This window comes from Microchirus variegatus (assembly GCF_963457635.1).
Source record: "Microchirus variegatus genome assembly, chromosome: 23".
NCBI classification, from domain to species: Eukaryota; Metazoa; Chordata; class Actinopteri; order Pleuronectiformes; family Soleidae; genus Microchirus; species Microchirus variegatus.
Genome location: NC_139824.1, coordinates 16,631,544 through 16,656,503, shown reverse-complemented (window position 1 = coordinate 16,656,503; position 24,960 = coordinate 16,631,544). Strand labels below are relative to the sequence as shown.

The window sequence follows — 24,960 nt, the reverse complement described above, 5'->3', positions numbered from 1 at the left end:
TCAATATTCAAGAAGTTGATCGATGAACTAAAATAAATGTAATGAATGAGGCAAGTTCTATGTACAAAAGGAGAAAATGTGGTCAGAATTTGAGGTGCAATTAGTGCAAGCATTCAGAATGCAAAAAAAATAATGTGCAAATGATGTCATTGTCACAGATATTTACAGTAGCTTTCATTTTAGTTGTAATATTTACTGCAAAAGGTTGAGTCAGTATGAGCTGCAGTTTTTCTCTGAGCCCAACATCGCCATCTGTTGGTTGACTTAAGCACCTGCAGCTGCTCAGCTCCACTTACAGGATCCATCTATCTATGTATACTTTTAAATATTAAATAAACTAGATATTTAAAAAGTGAAAGTTATTGCTCGTTTAGTGCACATTTACACATATGTTTCATAAGTCATTAAACTGGTTTACTTTTACTGTGACACTGGTTTGGTGTAAAATAATAATAAAATCAAATTAAAACCTGACTAAAATTAATGCAATTTATAGCGTTATATTTATATTAATAATACTCACAAACATACTGATGTATAAACTGCATACAGATTCTCAAAGACGTATTTCAGGACACATTATCTTATCCTCAGTTGACTCTAATTATGCATTTGTATTCATGCGGGAAAACCTAATTAAATACTAACAGCCACACGTTCCCAGTCTAATCGTCTGAGGTCACTTGTTGCTGCAGTTTTCTGATAAGAACCCGATTCATTAATATTCAACAATTACACACGGCAGAAAAGACAGTCAAACCACTTTAGAGTCATTATTGTCTATAAACACAGTGCTTAATGAAATCAATGAAGGATTAAATTAATTTAGCTGCTGCCACACAGTGAGGATCCTTTTGTTGGAGAAACTATAGTCTCACATTTAAATTTAAAAATACCTGTCTTCTAGCTATTTTACTTTACATTTATTTATTTTAATTAGATATTGAAATAAGTCCTTTTCTGCTCCTTTTCATAACAAAAAAATAACAAATCGTAATTTTACCAAAATATTTGCCTTGATTAAAAAGTGGATAACTGTCAGAGTTATAAAAGAAACTCATCTATATCAAATAAATAACTACATAATAAAACAATAAGGACTTCTGTCCACTAAAACATGACTGAGTCTTGTACTAAAATGATTAAAAAGTTGATTTTGCACAATATGGGCCCTTTAATGTCAGTGATGTAGATGGCAGGTGGGTTTTTGACCTGTAGTATCAACGTAGTACCAGAAGGGGGCAGCACACTGCCACTTTTTGGGGACTTCTATTGCAACAGAAGTTCAATGCAGACCAATGAAATAGCATCAAGCTACAAAGAGTCAACGACATTTGGTGAAATATGAGTTTACAGAATAACACTGTGGTCTGGTATGAGTCATGGTTTTAAACAATTTAATATGTACTGAATGAAAGTATTGAATGTAGTACAAAACAGTAATAAATAAATCAATAACCAGTCATTTAGTGCTGATTAATACGGAGCCCGGACATGACATGGTCAAAAAAAAAACTAAATTGTGGCCACAAAATACTATTTTGAGGCCATGAAATCGCATTTTGTGCCCACAATTAATTTTTTTTCTTTGACTACGTCATGTCCGCCATGGAAACAAATAAGTAAAAACAAAAAACAAGGTTTAAGAGCAAACCATACAAACAAAATCGCATGGAAAACAATAAAAAATAAAATAAAAATGATTTACCCCGATCTTATACATAACTATGGAGGGCGAGACCGGACGTCAATAAATGAATAAATACAGGAATAAATAAATACAGGGATAAATAAATAAATACATACATCATTAAATGCATAAATAAATAAATAAATATAAGTACTAAGGATCTTTGGAATTGGATAGGGAAAAAAAAGTGTCTTTCTCGTTTTAGTTGGTAGTGCGTAGCCCCCGTCCGCCCATGGAAACAAATAAGTAAAAAAAAAAAAAAACAAGGTTTAAGAGCAAACCATACAAACAAAATCCAAACAATAAATAAATAAATGCATCCATACATAAATAAATACAGGAATAAATACATAAATGCATAAATAAATAAATAAATAAATAAATAAATAAATAAATAAATAAATAAATAAATGTACACTTATTTATTTACTCCTCCTTTATTTATGCATTCGTTTATGCATTTATAATGTCAGGTTTCGTCCTCCATACATCGTCTCTTATTTTGAAGTGTATCCGGTTGAGGTGTCGGTGACTCCGTCAGTCTGCGGTTGACAGTCACAGTCACAGTGAGCCTCTCTTCACTGTGCTCGCTCCCTCCTGCGGGGCAGTTTGAGAGGCAGCGTCCCCGGTCTCCTCCTCCACCCGGCGTCCCCGCTCAGGATGGACGAGAGGAGAGCTCAACCGGACCGTCGCATCGGCGACAGCGGCTGTCCGGTCACACTGTACGGGGAATTCACGACCACCGGGAACCGAAAAGTCCGGTGTTCCGTGAGCCTGACCGAGAAGGACCTGCTGATCCAGAGGTCCGCGTCGGCACCTGTCGGCCGGAACAAGGTGGCGCTGAGCCTGAAGGACTGCGTCGGCTGCCGGGCTTACGGCGCGGACGACTCCGCGGACACGGCGGCGTACTTGTCCGCCTACTTTTACCCGCTGAAGCGCCGCTGGATGAGCTCCGGGGTGTCGCGGCAGAGAGCGGAGCACTGTTTTCGGCTCGCCGCGCTCCAGGACCCGGGTGCTAACCTGGAGGAGGCGGAGAAGTGGGCTCGGGCTGTTCGGGAGCGCAGCGGCCGGCAACGGTATCCAAGAGACGGTGAGAGCGTGTGTTAAGTTACCGGCGGGAGGGAAAGTTTTCTCTGTGGTTTAAACACATGTTCAGTTAGAGGAGACGATACGAAATATTCACGACTTTTTACGACGATAAAACCGTTTAGCAGGGCCGGACCGAACCATTTTGTTTCCCATGGCAAGACTAAGGTTTTTTGACCCACGATTAATTCAAAGTAGGGGTAGAATGGGTAATGAGACTAACTTTTATTGGTGATAATTAATTATAAAATACATTACTTATCTCACAAATATAAGTAAGATGTAATTTCTTTCATGAAATCCATATTTGTATTCATGTTTTTAGACAGTTTTATCTTTAATTGCCTTTTAACAATACATTTTACTTCTCTGTTATACCTTGTAGATAAAAGCACCTGATTAACATGACAAAACAAGACATATTCAGCATGATATTATCGTCACAATATCAGATATTGGCTTTAAAATGTATTATCAGATATCGGCAAACACACCAGGATGTGCTGATATAAGCTATTGACGACAACTTCAGGCTAAATCTGCATCTGCTGCGACATGACTTTGCACAATATAATGTTTATTTCACTACAATAAAGACTGAATGACCTAAAAAATGTTTATATATATATATATTGGTATATCACTTATTGGCACTTCCCGATATATCGGATATCGGCAAAAATATCCAATATCATGCATTTCATGTGTGAGTGGTTGCCATTTGTTGTGTGTTTTGCCACCAACGTGTTCCCTATAAAGCACAAACGCATAGGAGGAATCTAACACCACAACAACAACAACAACAACAATTCCCATGATCCCTCGCTGCTTCATGACCTCATCCAAGTGACTTTTGTGACTTTTGACCACAGGTCATCACAGTACATGAGTTCAAAGGACTTAACTGCATAAACTGAGGAAAACAAACCAGTATTAAATGACAGAACACTGAATAATAGCATAAGCGTCATCACAACCTAAACATGTGGTTACCTCGCCTATTTATTTGCATGTATATTGTGTTTTAATGTGCAACGTTTAGCTATATAATTAGCAAACAAACACATTTGCAGCTAATTTAATCAGCACGAGCTAACATCCTCCAGTCCTTTGAAACACCACAACTCGTTTAATCTGACTTTACGACCCACTTATAAGCTCCATAAGATTTGTGTTAATCTGCAAAATCGTGTAAATCCAGATTAATTAAATGCATCTTTGTTGTAAGAATGCAGCCACATGTTGAAACCTGATTAAAACTGGAGCGACTACATACTTTATTTATTTATCTCTGATGTGCAGCACTTTGTTTAAGCTGTTGTTGTTTTTAAAGTGCTTTATAAATAAAGTTGGATTGGATACACACACACACACCTGTAAGTACATATACTGTACACAAAGGTTCACTTTTGACCCACTGAATGAAACAATAGCACTTGTGTGATACCGAGCGTCACGTTACTGTAACCACAGTCAGCAAACAAAGTATTTTAACAACAACAACAACAAAAAGGACACATGAGAGTTCATGTAACGCTGCTTTGATACACAATCTCATTATTTGGCATCTTCTCCCCGAGCCGTCGTGGCTGAATGAGAAGGAAACGCAACACACACAAAAAGAGAGACAAAGCTTTGCTGCAGACAGACCTGCTATCAGTGGCACATATCACTGTGACCCAGATTACAGATTGTTGAATATATGCAGGAAGAAAAGATGGTCACATCAGTTTATATTATTCACTTTAAAACAGTAAATAAAGACAATGCCCTCCAGAATTAAACAGGTTTTTTCTGCAGTGGTCTCCTGTGGCTTCACTCACTCGCCCTGGAGTCTGCACATCACCTGTTTTACCCGTTTCTACACACATTTACACACACACACTGCACTCAGGATACTGCGTTCCCTGCGTTTGTTACCTCTTTAAAGCGGACCTAGACCGGAAGTTCCAATTAACGCTGTTTTTTTAGTGTGTATCTGCGTCATTACCTTGTTTACGAAGCCCTGAAGGTTCTAAACAAACAGTTCAGCCACTGCTGAGAACGCTGTGTTTTATTGTAATCTCGGGCTCAGCGAGATCTCTGAAAAAAACCCGGTCCGGTTACGTAAACATCGGTTCTCCTGAACAGCAGATCCTCCTGCTCCGGGCACTAGTCCGGGCACGTCCGGTTGCGTACATTGAACCGCAGAAGAAGAAGAATAACGTCCGTTGTGGAGGTGTTTCACGAGCGACAGTGTCTTCTGACTCCGGGTCAAAGGTCGTCAAAGGGACTGCGGCGGGGAGTCGTGAAGAAGCTATTTTTAAACACTGTTAAAACAACGTTTTGATAATGAGGAGCAGTGCATCCACCGTTCCAGAGGGGGGAGCTGTGTTTGTGAGAGCGGGTGTGCTGAATATGTCACTTCCGGGTACTGGCCAATCACAACACAGTCTGTCTTCTGGGTGTGAGAGAGTTGAGTCTGAAATATCGCGGCTGAGGAACGGCGTCAGAAAAGACAGATTTCTATCGGCTCGTTTACAGCAACTAGGAGGTTTTTGAGCATAAAAACAAGTTAATGTATGTAAGTAGACCTCCATAACTAACATATATGTGCAACAGGACCACTCTATGTGAGCTTTAATAATGGGATAATTATGACCAAATGTCTTATTATTACGGTTATAAAAACATTATCCATTGGGGGGGCCGCATATGGCCCCCGGGCCGCCAGTTTGAGACCCCTGCTCTTAACAGAAGACATGAGTCAACACCAGGTCACTCTTTATTCTCCAGTGTCTTTTTGTTGCACCTTTAATTGACTGATCCACCTCAGTGTCACTATGACCTCAGAGTCAAACTGAGCCCATAAATCGCGTCCCTGCTCCGTCAGTAACCATCGACTGTTTGAGACGCTCGGCCTTCAATTTCCTAAACAGTATTGATCCATTGTTACCAATGAATGGTTTTAATCTCAGCTGTGGACGGCTTGGATTATCACGTGGTGAGAGAGATTAATAGCCGCTGATTGAATCAATGGCTGTGACAGTGAGATACAGCTCATCCTCCGCTAATGGGAATCAGTTAATTCAGATTTCACATATTTTCTTTTTTCCCGTAATTGCTTGTGGGTCAAACCTTTGCGTTTGGGTTGCGTGGTCACGCTTTTAATCCCGTCTCAGTTAAGGTTTGTTTTCTTATCTTATCTCATGATTAATTTTAATCATTAATAAATAAATTAAATTAACTGAACACGGCTGTTTAGTAAAAGGTGTGAAACGAGTGAGTCAGAGAATAATAAGAAGAAGCAGAAGCACCTTTTCTGTCTCGCAGGGAGCTAATGTTGCTAATTTTAGCAGCAAAATGAAAGCATCTCTTAGGGCGGTGTTTTAAGATTTTGACAATTTCTGTCTGGACGAAAAGCCAATACAATATTTTAAAAGTATGCTTTTTCACCTATACCTGTTTGTTTGTTTGTTAGCCTGTTGCATTGGCTTTGGATGGGATTGACACTGGGACAATGGTCGATACGCTCCGTTAGACACAGTTTCAGAAGTATAAGCACGAAAGAAGAGGTTTAAACGACACCACGTGATCACGTGTGGTTTTTATTGCATGCATCGCGACACCTTTTCTATTTTCTCATGGATAAACATGTTTTAAAGTTCAAATATCACGGGAACTATGTCGTATAAAAATATGTCTGATAACCTGTGAGCAGTAACTGACAGTCAGACAGTTACTGTATATTACAGATGCTGCTGAATCATCATGAATCACACGCCTATTTCAGCATTATTAACAAACCCGGTGTGAGGAAACGTCCTCGTTCTGCTGCAACACAAACCACACACTTAATTTCAGTCGTTCATAATTACATCTCTGTGATAGTGATTATACTATAACACCAACATTTTGTATTGTTTTTAGCGGATTTAGCATCATTTTGATGTGCTGAATCCAAAATTCACATTGGTTTTTTAACTTTTTTGTTTACATGTACGGGTATTTTCACGTCATGTGATGCAAAATTTCTTTTATATTTCTTGCAATAAACACATTCTGAAGATTTTGCATGTGCAAACTTATGACAAACTATTGTTATATATGTATATATATATACACACACACATTACACAAGTGAATGAAATGGGCTACATCTGCGCTGAATACATTATTGTTCCTAACAGGAATTTAGTCACAAGTTTCATAAAGCACTCTTACCGTGATTATTTTGCTATTAAATGTGGTATAATGTCGGATTTTTCACAATCAAATGAGCATAAAAACCTGACCTGATTGTGAAAAATGGATTCAGCGGTGCAACATGCTCCTAATTCAGTTGAAAAGACATCGACAACTTACATATTTTTTTTTTTTTTTGTAACCTAGTGTTATAGTTCTCTAGGTCACATGTGTCAAACTCGAGGCCCGGGGGCCAGATGTGGCCCGCCACGTCATTTTATGTGGCCCGCGAGTGATTACTCGGTCTTAAAAATCTGTGTTAAAATAGGTCTGTGCTGCTTTAAGGCGTGCGTAGACCATAAACAACATTACCCACAATGCACGGCGATTGCGTTACCCGCAAAGTGACGGCGTCACCATCGCGGACCGGGTTACGTCTATAATGCGTCATATTTGTAACTTGAATAAGTCATAAATACAGAAGGTTATTTAGCAATAATGTTACGAAGTAGTTAACTTTATATTACATTATATTTGGTTACATTTAGTTACATTTATTCTCTATGACAGTTGAAGGCGCCATATGTAAGAATGTGGCCAAAAACGGTTACTACATTCAAATTCAAAATACTGAGGTCTTTTAGGTTTCGTTTTCTTACGTAACTGGCAACCCGTGGTTGCTCAGCAGCTGAGACTCTACTGATTGGTAGACGGCGGTAGGTGGCGCCACATGACGCCAAAACATGATTTCAAAACATAAACATGATTTGCAGTCTGCAAAATATTTTTTTTTCAATGCAAATATTTTGTCTGTACTGTTGTTGTTGGTGAGTTCAGTTTGTTATATGAACATTATTCCTGAGTCTCTGTGACATATTAGGAGGATTTTATGGCTTTAGATTTATAACATAATGCATCTTTAAATCTGGCCCTTTGAAGGTAACCATGATGCTGATGTGAAAATGAGTTCCCTGTTCTAGGTTATATTGAGAATATCTGCTCAGTTTTTGAGATTTAATGTGTTCTGGTCAGAGAGTCGTGTGACCGTAGCAGCAGCAGCAGCAGTTTCTCCCCCCGAGGATCGTCACTGGACGTGGACTGAGCTTGACGTCCTGTCCAGACCTCAGGCTCAGCCTCTCTGGAGCTTTCTTAGGTTATGGAGGGAGAGTTGTTTTGTACGTCTCTGTGACTGTGACGGCTTTCTGCTGAGTCTAACTGTCACTGATGCAAATATAAAAGGAAAATCGAGAGAACGTTCCCGAGGCATAAAAAGACAAGTGCTTTCCTCCAAAGACTCGTCTCGGTGATACGCCGACGACGCGGACAACAACAACAACAACCACTAATTGACCATTCAGGCTGCAGAACAGCTGCAGCTCAGTGAAAGTCTCTCTCTGCCTGGTAAAAGAACATGTGGTTGTGTGGTCGTCGTTCCATTTCCTTCATATGCTGCGTTTTCTGTTTCACCGCTAATCTCTCGTTGCTTACGTTTTACACCGTTGAGAAGCTAGTTTTCCCTCTGAAAACACAGTGTTGACCAAATTTGTGATAGCGATCGCTAAAAATCGCACACTTTTAGAAGCGCGTGTGGCTTCCCGTGCAGCAGACTAACCTCCACTCCCTAATCATGACCCTGCGGCCTAACATAGTCATTTCCACAGACGGCGGTTAGATCCTCGTCTCTCCGCAGCGCAGCAGTGAAGATCTGCAGACACGGCAGCTTCAGGACAGCGGCAGTCAGTGCACGATGATTTTAATAAAAAATCCCGGAGAATCCCTGGCTTCTTAATATAGATCTACAGCAGCAGGCTAACCACCAACCACCTCCTCCTCCTCCTCCTTCCACACCCTTTGTGGTTCTGCTGCAGAGAGAAAAAAAACACTGCTTCCGTGTTTGAGCGGCTTCAAGGCTTTGATTTACAAACATTCACAATCAGAGATTTATCACGTCACTGCCAAATATACATGATGAATACAGTCTGTGACACACACAGTAAAGCTGAGCCTCTTTTGTGTTTGAATGCTGTCTTTTCTAACACGATTCTAACAGGCTTTAAACCACTTATTGCACATTAGGAGAGGTTAAACTTTACTGTCCTCAATGTGGAAACTTTGGCTCCACACGAAAACAACACATAAAGAGTTCTTCTATAGGCAAGGAAATTTAGTTGTACACAAGAAACAAGAAAATACACGACTGTTCAAAAAGTTTGGGCTCACCTATACAATTTTTGTTGTGTTTTCCATTAAAAGTCACATTTTTATTCATCAAAAGAGTTGCAAAATGAATAGAAAATATAGTCAAGACATTGACAAGATTAGAAATAATCGTCAAAGAACCAGCAAAACTGTTTTCAGCTGTGCTAACATCATTGCACAAGGGTTTTCTAATCATCCAATAGTCTTCTCACACCATTAGCAAACACAATGTACCATTAGAACACTGGAAATGGGCCTCTATACACCTATGTACATATTCTGTTAAAAACCAGACGTTTGTAGCTAGAATAGTCGTTTACCACATTAACAATGTATAGAGTGGATTTCTGATTACTTTAATGTTAGATTCATTGAAAAAAAAAGTGATTTTCCATCAAAAATAAGGACATAAAAAAAAAAAAATTCTCAAATTTTTTTTTTCTCTCAAATTTTTTTTTCTCAAATGTCAATTTTTCTCAAAAGTTTTTTTTTTTCTCAAAATCGAATTTTTTTTCTCAAAATTGTAAAAAAAATGTCCTCAATATTAAAATTTTTTTTTCTCAAAATGAATTTATTTTCTCAACATTTTAATTTCTTCCTCAGATTTTACATTTTTTTCCTCAAAAGGTTAAATTTTTCCTCAAAATTTAATTTCTTTTCCTCAAAATGTTTTTTTATTTTCTCAAAATGTTAATTTCTCAAAATTTGTTATAGTCATTGAAAAAATGACTTGCTAATGGTGTTAGAAGGCTATTGGATGATTAGAAAACCCTTTCTACCCATTCAGCTAGCACAGCTGAAAACAGTTTTGCTGGTTTTTTGACGAAAGGGCAAAATTACTATATTTTCTATTCATTTTGCAACTCTTTTGATGAATAAAAGTCTGACTTTTAATGGAAAACACAACAAAAATAGTATAAGTGAGCCCAAACTTTTGAACAGTAGTGTATTTTCATCTGTATGACACAGAGTAGCTGCTGTCCTTTGCCCTCAGTTCGCCTCTGACAGAGCTAACATTTTACAGTCATATCAGAGGGAGAGTAAGTCAGTGCCAGGTCAAATAAATGCTGTTAATCCGTTAAACCCTTTAACATGGAAACTGGATTCCCTCCTAGTGTGTGTGTGTGTGTGTGTGTGTGTGTTAAGACTTTAGAGTCCAGATCACCACGAGTCAAAAGGCAGAAAAGAAAAAAAATGTAAGAGATGTAAGAGATGACCAAAGCTGGTACTTCTGCATTCTCCAGAAATGTAGTTTCTAGATGATCGTGACTACACTCGTTTGTGGAAAAGCTGTAAATTCATCGTTTTCCCTGTTTTCTCTGGTGAAAACAGACGCCGACATCAAGACATCAGAGTCTGTCGTGTACAAACGAGCAGACAGAGTCGTCTCCTACAGTATATTATGCGCTCAGACGGTTATTATAAGCATGTGTTTTTCTTGGCTCCTGGGTTTTTCCCTCCCTCTTTCATTTAGATCGTCATTTCCTACGACACGGAGCGATTATTCCATTAAGACGAGACGTGTCCCGTAGTCTCAGATTAAGCGAGCGTAGTTTACAGTTGTGTTTTCTTCTGTGTGTGAAGACGACGATGATTCACTGTTTATCACTTTATCTCATCATCTAAGACAGTCATTTACAGTTGTGTGTCTATGAGGTCATTATTCCTGCCTCAGCTCCGTCATCCGTTGATATAAAGATGATAAAACGATCCCAGAACTCCCCCCAAAAAACACTAAATTTAGTGTATTTGACTCCATCGCTCCAAACGTAGGGCTGCACCCATTCTTACACAAACAAACCAGACACATCATCCGCTCTTATAACTTCTACAATCCTCATAATAACCAATAGCGTCCCTGCAGCTAATGATGGAGCAGGAAAGCCCAGAGAGTTCAGAGACGAGCAGAAAGATAGCGCGCCCTCTGGAATGTTTGCAGAAGGGGAGAGGAAGTGGCAAACACACAGGAAGTGGCGTCGGTGAACGCTGTTGTGTGGGTGTTTGTTTGGAGACTCTTCAGACGACGAGGTCGGCCTCTGAAGCTGATTAATGAGGGAGCTGCACTGGCTTTTTGTTCCCTCGTTATGGTTCTAAGGTTTATAGACTGGTCTATGGGAGTGTGAACTGGTTGTTTTGCATTTAAAGTGTACACTATCCAGTCAAAAGTTTGGGCTCACTTAGAAATGTCCTTATGTTTTAAGGAAAAGCACTTTTTTTTCAATTAATATAACATTAAATGAATCATAAACAAGGCTAAACAATGTTTTCAATGACTATAACAAATTTTGAGAAAGAAATTAACATTTCAAGAAAAACTTTTTTTTTGAGAAATTCATTTTGAAATTTTTTTTTAAAAATTTGAGAAAATAATTTAAATTTTGAGGAAAGAAAATTCAAATTTTGAGAAAAAAATTTAACATTTTGAGAAAAAAATAACATTTTGAGAAATAAATTAAAGTGTTGAGAAAATAAATTTATTTTGAGAAAAAAAAAAAATAATTTTGAGTTTGAAATTAAAATTTTGAGTTTGAAATTAAAATTTTGAGAAAAGAAATTTTGAGAAAAAATTCCAATTTTGAGAAAAATTCCAATTTTGAGAAAAATTACAATTTTGAGAAAAATTACAATTTTGAGAAAAAACTATTTTTTTAAAAATGTCCTTATTTTTGAAGGAAAGGCGCTTTTTTCAATGAATATAAGATTTTGATGGAAAAAACATTTTGAGAAAACAATATTTTTAAAAAATGTCCTTATTTTTGAAGGAAAAGCACTTTTTTTCAATCAATACAACATTAAATGAATCATAAATACACTCTATACATTGTTAATGTGGTAAATGACTATTCTAGCTGCAAACGTCTGGTTTTTAATTGCTTATGGCGTTAGAAGGCTATGATGTTAAAATCATCTCGTCAATGTCTTGACTATATTTTCTGTTCATTTTGCAACTCTTTTGAATAAAAGTCTGACTTTTAACAGAAAACACAACAAAATCTTATAGGTGAGCCCAAACTTTTGAACAATAGTGTAAATACTACTCTTAACACTGCTGTATTTTAACATACACGACTTCCTTACAGCGTCCATTAAGCAGGAATTCAGTCAAACCAGTTGTTTTAATTCTTTAAAGACCTGTTGTTGCTGCACGTGTGAGAGCATTGAGCAAAATACACTTGTATATTTGGTCTATACAAGACACCAGAGAAAGAAATTAACAAACTTTACCACTTATCCTTAAAGGAGAAGCTCAGATGTTCACGTTTACTCGCTCTCACTTGGATGTTTTTGAGAAACTTCTTGTGAAAAGATGTGAGATTTTCTAAAGTTACGTGTGAAAGAACTAGAATTCAAACCGTCAGGTTGGATTAACATGTATGTGAACGCTCTCCTGACCCGTCTGACAACATTCCTGCATCGTCCGTCAAAGCAGAACTCGTCAGTGATGTGTGGAAGTGAACGTATCCTTCTGTGCTTCAGCTGTTCCCACCCTCACTTACTCATTTATTTAGCGGTCAGACTTGTTTGGATGTCATAAAAACATCGTCGCAGCAGGTTTTTTTGCTCTAAATGAAAGAGGTAAACATGTTTGTTTGACGGTAAACACTCTAACTGGATTGTACCATTCTACTCGTACATACAGTATACATTTTAACTCACTTTAACTTAAGGAACATTCTTCATTTCAGTAAATAACCTCGTTCGACAGCCGTTTTATTGCCGCCTCGTCGTCTTTGTGTCGTTCATGCGACTCCAAATGAAGGATTTCAATAAAACAAAGCAGTAAAATAAGTAACACATTTGAACTTTTACCAGTTTTCTTTATGGACTTAGTTTGTTGTTGTTGTTGTGGTGAGAGAGTGTTTTACAAAGCAGGTCAAACGTGACTTTTCTCTTCAAAAACAGGTCTAATGGTCAGAGAGAGCAGCAAAATATAGTCCTGAGATACTGTTGATTTAGACCTGTGTAGACTCTAGTACACTCTTAGAAATAAGGGTTCCAAAAGGGTTCTTCTACAAGGGCTGAGGTTCTACCTGGAACCATTTGCTTCTGAAAATCCCTTTCCCAAAGAAAGAAAGGGTTTTTCAAGGGTTCTTGGTAACACTAATGGTTCCAGTAAGAACCATTTTGATCCAGAGAACCCTTTAAAACCCCTTTCATGAATAAAGGATTTTAAAAGGGTTCTTGGTGTAACCTTAATAAGAAGTTTCCATCTGGAGCTAAAAAGGGTTCTCTTATGAGGACAAGCCGAAGAACCTTATGTGGTTCTACTTAGCACTTTTATATCTAAGAGTGCATCTAGTCATACACTCTTAGAAATAAGGGTTCCAAAAGGTTCCTTCTACAAGGGCTGAGGTTCTACATGGAACCATTTGCTTCAAGGGTACTTGGTAACACTAATGGTTCCAGTAAGAACCATTTTGATCCAGAGAACCCTTTAAAACCCCTTTCCTGAATAAAGGGTTTTAAAAGGGTTCTTGGTGGAACCCTCCAAAAGGGTTCCAGGTGGAACCTTTATAAAAAGTTTCCATCTGGAGCTAAAAATGATTCTCCTATGAGGACAAGCCGAAGAACCTTATATGGTTCTACTTAGCACTTTTTTTTCTAAGAGTGTATTTAGTCATACATTCTTAGAAATAAGGGTTCCAAAAGGGTTCTTCTACAAGGGCAGAGGTTCTACCTGGAACCATTCATTTGCTTCTGAAATTTGCTTCAAGGGTTCTTGGTTACACTAATGGTTCCAGTAAGAACCATTTTGATTCAGAGAACCCTTTAAAACCCCTTTCCTGAATAAAGGGTTTTAAAAGGGTTCTTGGTGGAACCTTTATAAAAGTTTCCATCTGGAGCTAAAAAGGGTTCTCCTATGAGGACAACCTGAAGAACCTTATGTGGTTCTACTTAGCACTTTTATATCTAAAAGTGTATTCAGTCAAACACTCTTAGAAATAAGGGTTCCAAAAGGGTTCTTCTACAAGGGCTGAGGTTCTACCTGGAACCATTTGCTTCTGAAAAACCCTTTTTCAAGGGTTCTTGGTAACACTAATGGTTACAGTAAGAACCATTTTGATTCAGAGAACCCTTTAAAACCCCTTTCCTGAATACAGAGTTTAAAAAAGGTTCTTGGTGGAACCCTCCAAAAGGGTTCTCCTAAGAGGACAAGCCGAAAAACCTTATGGTTCTACTGAGCTAAGAGTGTACATTAAGCCTCTATGTCTCATAGCTTAGTTCTATGAACTAATCCTTTAACTCGGTGTCTCATCTTGTGTCAGATGTTTAATAATTGAAGACATTTCTACACCACAGTCTTTTACTTACACTAACTCTCCTCCTCAGATGTCGTCAGACTGACTGATGCACAAACACATCACATTTTTATGAAGATCTCGTGTCAGTGTTTGTGTAACTGAATTCTGCTTCATCCCAAATGTTCCTGCTGTGCTCCCAACATCTTTAGAAGCATCTTTTTGATCGTCTGTGTTGTTGCAGCGACACAATAAGACATAATCAGATGACTTATAACTGAATATATAAAAGTAAACTAAGTATATGAACAGTAGGAATGGGTATCGCTCAACAGCACGGTGCAATATTATCAGGATAATTCAAAAACGACAATCTAGACTATGTGCCATTTTCCTGAATACACAGATTTTGGTCCCATTTCTTTACTGCAGTGGTTTCTTTCCTGTTCACCAGCAACAATCCTGATGCATCTCTATCTTCTGTTTTCTGTCTCTGCACATATCTATGTACACATTCTCTCATGTACCTCATGTCCTGATCTCCTGTTTCTTTGTAGAATTAATAATGATGCAATGTACAGTACACACACACACATATATATATATATATATATATATATACAAAAATGCACTTAAAGTGTCCGTCTATGTCTTCATCTGCAGATTTTTTCAGTGCAGATAAAAAGAAGGGAAACAAACCCTTGTGGTTTTATGCATTTAGTTCATAAAATACAACATATATATATATATCATTAACACTTTAAGGATGTAAGATATCATATTTAAAGTGCTTGAATTTTGTGCAAGAAAGAAGTCGATATCGTTATGACGCCACCTAGTGTTCCATGCACGCTGCATGCCTTGATGTACGTAGACTAGACCGATCTGTAGCATGTGATGTGTATACGTTTGGGACAATATTTGATCTAAAGATGGTAGTTTTAACTCACATTTTGGCTTGAAGAAATGCCAGATTAGAAAAATTGCAGTTGGCCGTATTGCGATTTTGATAAATAAATCTCAATTAATTATTCTGCTCTACTGCAAATCAAGAAAAAGTGGAGAACTGTTTTGGCCGAATTCTGTCCGGTCTATGACTAAGTATAAGTATTTAGGCGATTCGTCCGTGGTCTCACTCCCTCCTCTCTCTCTCCTGTGTGCAGGTGCGTCAGCGAGCGAGTTGCCTCGTCCGTGTCGTGTGATGCTGCTGGTGAATCCACAGAGCGGCAAAGGACAAGCGCTCACGCTGTACAACAACCACATTCAGCGCATGCTGGACGAGGCCGGCGTGCAGCACACTCTGGTCATCACTGGTGAGTTCACGTCAGCTACAACAGTCTCTGTACGACGCCGTTTGTGTTATGTCATAAATAAACACACACATATGGACGATGAAGACACGCAAACGCGCGCTCGTTCACACGATATCCTCCATTTCACAGGATTTGCGCCGATTTTTTAATCTCGTGATGTGTTCATACTCGTCATTAATCTGCGTACACTCCACGGATGATCCTGCCTCACTCTTCTCAATCAGCTTTTTTCATGATTAAAACCAGATTTATGATTGTTTTAGCTTCTTAAAAAGGCGCCACATGTTAGAATGTGGCCAAAAACGGTTACTACACTCAAATTCGAAACACCGAGGTCTATTTAGGTTTCGTTTTCTGACGTAACTGGTTCAACCCGTGGTTGCTCGGCAGCTGAGACTCTACTGACTGCAATGATTGGTTGACGGCAGTAGGTGGCGCCACATGCAAAAACATGATTTGCAGTCTGCAAAATATTTTTTTTAATGCAAATATTTTGTCTGTACTGTTGTTGTTGGTGAGTTCAGTTTGTTATATGAACATTATTCCTGAGTCTCTGTGACATATTAGGAGGATTTTATGGCCACTTACTTTAGATTTATTACATAATGCACCTTTAAATGTGAATATTTTCTTTGTTTCTTTGCTCCACATAAACAAAGACTCTCTCTCTCTCTCTTACCGACTGAAGAGATTCAAACCTTTTTCAGTGCAGAGATAAGGAATAAAGTCACGTGACTGCACTTAAAAGAGTTGATGATCCCTTCATTCTGCAGAGTTTAGTTTAGAGAGAGAGAGAGAAAAAGGTAAGAGGAGAGGACGAGAAACCAGATCCTCCTCCAGTGTGTGTGTGTGTGTGTGTGTGTGTGTGTGTGTGTGTGTGTGTGTGGACAGTACAGGGAAGTAATGAGGTGAAGACACAAAAGAGGACGATTTATTCTCAGGTTCCTGCAGCACAAGTCTGGGAAAGTTCAACATGTATTTGTGAGCCATTGACTTTAAATGATATTAATTTACTATTTACCATTTAATATTATAAATAATAAATAATAATATGTATCCTGTTATACAAATTTTTTTGAGAAAGTTTTGCACGTAGCAGAGCGGGACTTCATCATCAGTAGATTAAAAATAACCTTTTTTTTCAAACCCCTTTCTTTATCCTACAGCTCTAATATTTTTTATTATCACAAATCTCATTATCATGAATTCTGTATGTGTTTGTCTCACACACACACACAACAATTTAATGTCATTAATATTCAGCCAAATGTATTATTATTTTATTATTAGTACATTTATATTCTCTGTACCATCTCTGCCAAAATCTCCACACACACAGAAATCTATTAACATCACAGTAAAGTGGTGACACTTTAATTCTACAGTTTTAACATTTAATTTTATTTATTTTGAGGGAAAACTTGCAGAGACAGCTTTAGCTAAACCACATTAAATACTACATTAAACAGGGTTTAATAACTGGTATATTTAATATCATTTGTTTTGACTGAAGACTCCAGGTTATGGTATAAATTTATTTAATTAAAGAGTTCTGTCCATAAAAACTCCAATAATTAAAGGTCATATTAAACAGATAATGAGATAATGATCCTGTGTCTGATGTTACTGTTAGTTTCTCATCATATTCTCTTCTATCACAAAGTTGCCGTGTTGTTTTTCTCACGTCGTCAGATTATATTCTCGCAGATTAATTTGATCGAGTGCTTCTGGGTAATTGAGTTGTGTTGTGATCTGACCGACAGAGTGAGCAGAGGCAGATGCTTCATTTAAGAGCGAAGATCGTCTTTCTCTCCCACGGGTTTACTTTCATTGGAAGGAAGGAAAGAAAAAAAAGAGAAAGATTTAAAAGTCAGGAGGAACAAACGTCTTCTGATGTTTTAATCATGATTTAGGTCAAAGAAAGACAGAATTAAAGGTAGAAAACTAAGACTGAGTCATGTGATTATGTTTGGTATTTGAGAGTAACCTTATTATTGTGTGGAAGATACAGCATTTACGCACTTCTTCCTGTCGTCTGTACACTGGTGTGTGTTCTCTGGACACATGACACCATTGTGTAACTTCATTTCTACCTTAAGCACACACACACACACACACACACACACACACACACACACACAAACCTGTTTGTTCATCACCTGGATCATAAAGTAGGTGCCGACAACAAACACCTGCGATCACAGCGCTGTCGTCTGCCAAAAGTAGAGCTGATGCAATTCATCGAATCAACTATTTTGATCATGGATTCATTGTTTTGAAGCTTTTATTCGTGATTGAAACCAGATTTCTGATTGTTTCAGCTTCTTAAATGGGAATATTTTCTTTGTGTCTTTGCTCCACATAAACAAAGAAATCATTAAAAACAAAAACGACAAAAATAAGACATTGAAGAACATCGTCATTTCCAGGTTTGACCAAAATATCACTTACTTTAAAAGTGATGTTTATGCCTCAACAGTAACGTTTATTTCCCATTTGCAGCAACAACATTTTAAAGGTTTGATTAAAAACAAGCACAAGATGCCCGTTTGTTTAAAAATAATCCGACCTCTTAATCCAGCCCCACACTAGAGGATGATTGGCCAGATTTTGGTCTCAATCTGGTCCTTTAGACGATCATGGGCGGCGTCCAATTTGAGGCTGATTTGAGCAGATTATCTGTGGTGTGAGGAGGGATTAACACTAACGGGCATGATTTTAACATCACTGGACGCGTCAGAGTCTGATTTCAAACCGTTAAACATGAACTCCACATTAACCAGTGAGAGCGAGTCGACCGGGACGTTGCGCACACAACAGCCGTTAACTGACGACGCCTCCAGTCCACGTCTATATTCTGAAATCACGTTAAATCGCGCGAGATTCTGCGAGATCCCAAATCCACGGAACCTCCTCCCCGATTAAACGCCACGCGCGCGGTCCTGCGTCTCGACGCGATCGTTTAGTCTTTGCTTTCTCTGGATTACAAAGTTTTTTTTTTCGCGTGACGTCTGCGGTCTCCCACGTTTTTTTTAAAACCAAGACTTTACAATCCTTCTCGTCCAATCGGCTCCTCGTAAACACACACTCGCTGCACACCGAGGACCAGCATTTTCCACTTTATAAATCAACACAATTACACATATCTACTTCACGAATGACATCTATAAAGAACTACTGGGTGCAGTACCATAAACCGTCTGCAGGTGGAGCCCCAGAGCAAAACGTGTGTGAATCCACCAGGGCTGGAAAAACGGGTTTTTGTACCAAACTGAGGTGCTAAAAACACAGTATAGCATGTTTACAACCTAAGGAAGTGATTTCGATGAAAGCAAAGTGAGGACCAGGCAAAATGTCCTCACTTCGTAAAAATGTCCTCACTTTGTTGGTTAAAAACACTCACTGGTGGTCCAAGAACACACACACACAAAATTCAACCACACACACACCTGCAGCCCATCATCACACGCTCACATCAGAAACAAACGGGTACAAGGAAACGACCTGTGTTTGAGAATAGATGCTCACTGCATTAGAGCCGACCGTGACCTTTGACCTCACAGGACAGATCCTCTCTCCAGGGGTTCACAGACCGTAAACAACACACACACACACACACACACACACACACACACACACACACACTTACTACTGTCTCTGTTTGATTCAGAGCGTCAGAACCACGCCCGGGAGCTGACCAGAGAGGCCGACCTGTCCCAGTGGGACGCTCTGGTCATCATGTCAGGAGACGGACTTCTGTACGAGGTAAAGACGACAACAACAACAACAACAACAACAACAACGCCACGACTTCTAAGCTCTTATTCGCTTCATATACCACGGTTTTGTGAGATATTGAGATATTGTGTTTTTTTTTTTTTAAATCAGGTGATCAATGGTCTCCTGGAGAGAGCGGACTGGGCGGACGCCGTTCAGATGCCGCTGGGTATCCTTCCTGGAGGATCAGGAAACGCCTTGGCTGCGTCCATACATCACTACTCTGGGTGAGCCACATGTGGAGAGAGTCATACAGTGATCACCGAGTCTGTTTGTTTACGTCTTGTGACAAGATACGACATTTCGGACAGTGAGATTGTCTTTGTTATTCATGAAATGAATGAATAAAAGTGGACATTTAAAAGAAATCACTTTTAACGGGGGGCGTCAACGTTAACTTACGTTAACGAATGGCACGTCTCCGTGACGCCATGTTTTAGGAGTCCAGGCACCGTCTACAAGTTAGCTCCGTTAGCTGGGTTAGCTCCTTTAGCGGAGCTAAACGTGTCGTCACGCTCGTCTGTTTCTGGTCAGTCGTCATGGAAACGCATCATTCGTACGCGTCACCGGAAAAAGACATGCTTGACGTCATGTTTTTAAAGACCAAACTAATAATGATGTAGAGCTCCAAATATTAATGCACTAACATTGTTGTGACTTATTTGTGTGCACACATACCACACGTGTGTGTATGTAGTAGCTGTAGATTTAGTCAAATACATGCTTTGTGTGTATGTGATGGCCATAATCCCCATGAGTCTGATTTAACTCAGCAGAGGCACAGCATTATCTCAGCTGTCTTATAATAATAATAAGGTTTATTATAAGGATGTTGTTGTTATAAACCCGCTGAGGTGCTGGAATTATGATTAAAAACAACTATAGTGTATAGTGTGTTGTTCCTTTTTGTTGAACACACACTCAGTCCTGCTTCCTGTTGCCTTTCAGTGTAAAACGCACTCACGTCGCACGTAAATTATTCACCATTTGCTCATTTGAGCGACTGTTAGCTGCTCGTCCAATCAGAGCAAAGACGAGAGGAGGAGCATTGTGATGGTTTCTTAGTAGTGCGTGGCACGTTAACGTGATAGCGGCGGTTAGCGTGCGTCAATGTTAACGCACGTTAACGAATGGCGCGTTTCTGTGACGACTGACTGGAAAAAGACGTGCGTGACGTAATGTTTACGTGGCGTGACACCAGTTAGCTCCGATAGCTGGGTTAGCTCCGATAGCTGGGTTAGCTCCTTTAGCGGAGCGGAACTGGTAGACGGTGCCTGGACTCCGGTGTCGCGGCGCGTAAACATGATGTAGCGCGTGTCTTTTTCCGGTCAGGAAACGCTTTGTGCGTTAACCTAGCGCCCAGCTACTATTTCTTAGTCATCTTCAGGAGTTAGCTGTAGGCTACTGGTGTACTTTGTTTCCGTTAAGGCAGAGGCTACGTTGAGTTAGTGAAGTGAAAAGGTTTGAGTACAACTGAAAACGCTAACGAATTACCCGTTTCCATGACGACTGACCAGAAAAAGACTACGTCTACAAGTTCCGATCCGCTAAAGGAGCTAACGGAGCTAACTGGTAAACAGTGCCTGGACTCGGGTGTCGCGGGACATAAACATGATGCCACACGCGTCTTTTTTACCCGTCAGTCTGCATGGAAACTCTTTGTGCGTTAGCCTAGCGCCCAGCACTGTTTCTTAGTCATCTTCAGGAGTTAGCTGTAGGCTACTGGTGTTTGTTTCAGTTAAAGCTAACAGCTATGATTGAGTTAGTTAAGTGAACAGGTTTGAGTTCAACTGAAAACGCAAAGATTCAGAATTCAACAACAAGCAAAGGTTACGTACCGCAGCTTTAAATGTTTGTGGTTTGTCACATTGGGCTTTATTCTCTATCTCAGTGCGTTTATTTATAGTTTATTCTCCTTTTTTTCTCTGTGGGACTCCATACTATAAATAAAGTTATGGTTCTGTCACGTTCATTTACTCAGTATAACTGTTACAACTGCATGTGTCAATCAGCCGCTCGTCAAACAATGGTCTTCCAGAGAAACAACAACAATGAGAGGAAGAGACCAGACTGTTGTATTGTTTACTCTCATCACATCTCACACTCTCTGCATTTGTGTGTGTGTGTGTGTGTGTGTGTGTGAATAAAGGCTTCACACTGTGCTGGATCAAACTAGAATGGATCAGACAGTGAAGGTACTTGGATGGAAATAAATGAAAAGGATTTGAGCTAATATAGGAGCTAAACATGCTTAAATCGTAGTAAAATGTAAAATGTACACTAAAATCAAAAAACTACTGCAAGTGCTTCGTTAAAAGGAACACACAAGCATCTCTGCAGTTTTTTGAAGCATGTTTTTAGACGAGAAGCTGCAGACGGTCTTCACCGTGGTCACTGTAGCGCAGAAGCTTCTCAAAAACAACCGCAGGAAAACAAAAGTCAAACCTGTTACCGCAAAGTAGCTTATTTCCATGCTACAATACAACATGAACATGTATAAGTATACTATGTCGTCCAAAATTTGACAATTTATTATTATTATTATTTTGGTCCAAAATTTGACAAAAACTTCATACTATAACATGTCGTCCAAAAAAATTTTTTTAAATTGGGACAATACATTTTGTCCAAAATTTGACAAAAATGTCATACTATACTATGTTGTCCAAAATGTTACTATTTTTTGGGGATAATACATTTGGTCCAAAATTTGCTATATACTATGTCGCCTAGAATTTGACAATTTTTATTTATTTATTTTTTAATTTTGGTCCAAAAATTTGACAAAAACATCATACTATACTATGTCGTCCAAAATTTGACAATTTAAAAAAAAAAAAAAATTTGGTCCAAAATAGACCAACCAGCAAACTCAACAAATACAAACATAATTCATGCTTAGCTTCAGGTTTGATGGAAGTCAAAGAGAAGCAAACATGGACTGACCTGCTGCTGCTGCTGCTGTTGTGTCATCACTGAATCCAAGCAGGTTTCAAAGTGTCCTCATGTTTCTGCTCCAGAGAATTCCTCCAAGATCTTTCTCTCAGTTTACTTTAAAAAACATAAAATAAAGTACTCCGTGCTCACGTCTCACAGCATGTTATCCACCTTCAGAAGCTCCTTTTGTTTGTGTTTCCCCTCCTCTCCACTGCTCTCAGGTCAGGTGTAACTGATTTATCAGTCACTTCCTGCTCTGGTCGGGCCATTTTTCCTTGATTTCCTTCTCTATTTGTCACCGTAAAGGAGAAAAAACAGCTCTTAAAGCTTCACTTTAACTCTGCTCTGACACACCTGACTTTAATGACTGATCATCAGGGTTTAGCAGAGCCTGATAACGAGTTGACTGTTTGAATCAGGTGTGTTAGAGCAGCAGGAAACATGGGAAACACTGTCATATAAATGCATTTTAAACCTTCAGACTCACAATTGTACAAGTGCATATTTCTAAAAATAACAGTGGAAATGTAGATGAGATCTGGATGTGGTGAATAAATTCAGGTTGATGAATATTATGGAGATACTGAAGCTTCACTGAGACGCTCACTCATCACTGTGATTGGAAGTGGGCGCTAACAGCAGCTGTGTGTGTGTGTTATCATGACCTTTGACCTCCCGTCTCCATTCTCCCAGATGGGGTTCGTCTTTGTTGTCTGACCTCTGTCTGAAGGAGAATAAGCTGATTCTGTCCCTGAGGACAGTCTCTGGTCCCTCAGCCCCACCAGGCTCTAGATTATTATCATTTCTAATCTTGTCAATGTCTTGACTATATTTTCTATTCATTTTGATGAATAAAAGTGTGACTTTTAATGGAAAAACACAACAACTCTTCTTCTCCATCTCCAGAGGGTCTCCAGTGTATAGTGAGGAGCTCCTGCTCAGCTGTGGTTTCCTGCTCTGTAAAGGTCTGGTGTCTCCCATGGACCTGGTCTCCGTCCACCTGTCCTCCAGCCCTCGTCTCTTCTCCTTCCTCTCGTTGGCGTGGGGCTTCGTGGCGGACGTGGACATCGAGAGCGAGAAGTACCGTCACGCGGGCGCCGCCAGGTTCACCGTGGGCACGCTGGTGAGGCTGGCGTCTCTGCGCATATACAAGGGAAAGCTGGCATATCTGCCCGCAACCGCCACCACTGCCACGATGGAGTCAAACGGCGAGGAGGTGACAATGTTTATGATTAAAAAAATGTTGGTCCAAAATTTGGCAATATTTTTGAAAAAAAATTATTTGACAAAAACATCATACTATACTGTCGTCCAAAACAAATTTTTTTAAATGTAATTTTTTTTTGGACAAAAACATCAAAAAAATTGAAAAAAACATCACACTATACTAAAGTTTGAAAAAAAAAATTGTGAAAAAATTAGAAAACATTTTTGAAAAAAAAAAAATTGGTCTATGTCGTCTGAAATTTGAAAAAAATATTGTGAAAAAAATTTTGGTCCGAAATTTGACAATTTAAAAAAAATTATAATTTTGGTCCAAAATTTGACAAAAACATCAGACTATACTATGTCGTCCAAAATTTGAAAAAAAAAAATTTGGTCCAAAAATTAAAAAAAAAAAATGCAAAAGAAGATTTGGTCCAAAATTTGACTAAAACGTCATACTATACTGTCGTCCAAAATTTGAAAAAAGAAAAAAAAATGGTGCATAATTTGACAATATTTTTGAAAAAAAATGTTTTGTTCCACAATTTCACAAAAACATCAGACTATACTGTCGTCCAAAAATTTGACAACTTTTTTTGCAAAAAATGTTTGGGTCCAAAATTTGACAAAAATGTCATACTATACTTTGTCGTCCAAGGGTTTGAGGAAACACACGACGCTTCCCCTGAGTCCAGCCTCGCTGCCGTGCTGCGAGAACACCCTCCACAACTCCTGCCACTCCAACAACTCCCTGAAAGTGCGCAGGACTCCATCCAGAAGTGCCGTCAAACCTCTCCCCGGCCCGCCTGACTCTGTGCTGCTGCCGCTGGACCAGCCGCTGCCCAGCAGCTGGGTCCTGGTCCAGGAGGAAGACTTTGTCCTGGTCCTGGCCATGCACCAGTCCCACCTGGCCGAGGACCTGCTGGCGGCGCCGGGGGCGGCGGCGGACGACGGCGTCATCCACCTGTTCTACGTCAGAGCGGGGATATCGCGCTCGGCTCTGCTCAGGCTCTTCCTCGCCATGGAGAAAGGCGCTCACCTGGCGCTGAACTGTCAACACCTGGTGTACGCCAAGGTGCAGGCGCTGAGGCTGGAGCCGCACTCGCCCAAAGGCATCATGACTGTGGACGGGGAGGTGGTGGAGTACGGGCCGGTGCAGGCCGAGGTGCACAGAGGGCTGTCCCGGTTAATATCTGGGTGATGGACAAACATCTCCGCTGTCATCACAGGTACAAAGACACAGATGCTGCGGTACGTTAAAGGGATAGTTCTTATGTGGAGTCCCAAAGTGTCCAATGAGGAGAAATTTACATGTGAATAAATCCAAATATACAAATAAACACATAAA

At 39.4% G+C, this 24,960-nt stretch overlaps 1 protein-coding gene across 1 annotated transcript; it reads left to right on the top strand.

Annotated features, from left to right (window-relative positions):
- Positions 1-2,350: 2,350 nt before the first annotated feature.
- On the top strand, positions 2,351-24,813 carry LOC310943907 (sphingosine kinase 1-like; the record flags this gene model as incomplete). The annotated part of the gene is made up of 6 exons (XM_083909591.1): positions 2,351-2,780; positions 15,543-15,692; positions 19,363-19,457; positions 19,581-19,696; positions 23,313-23,622; positions 24,271-24,813. 6 exons carry the CDS (start codon positions 2,351-2,353, stop codon positions 24,811-24,813), a joined length of 1,644 nt encoding a protein of 547 aa, XP_083765717.1.
- Positions 24,814-24,960: the final 147 nt, after the last annotated feature.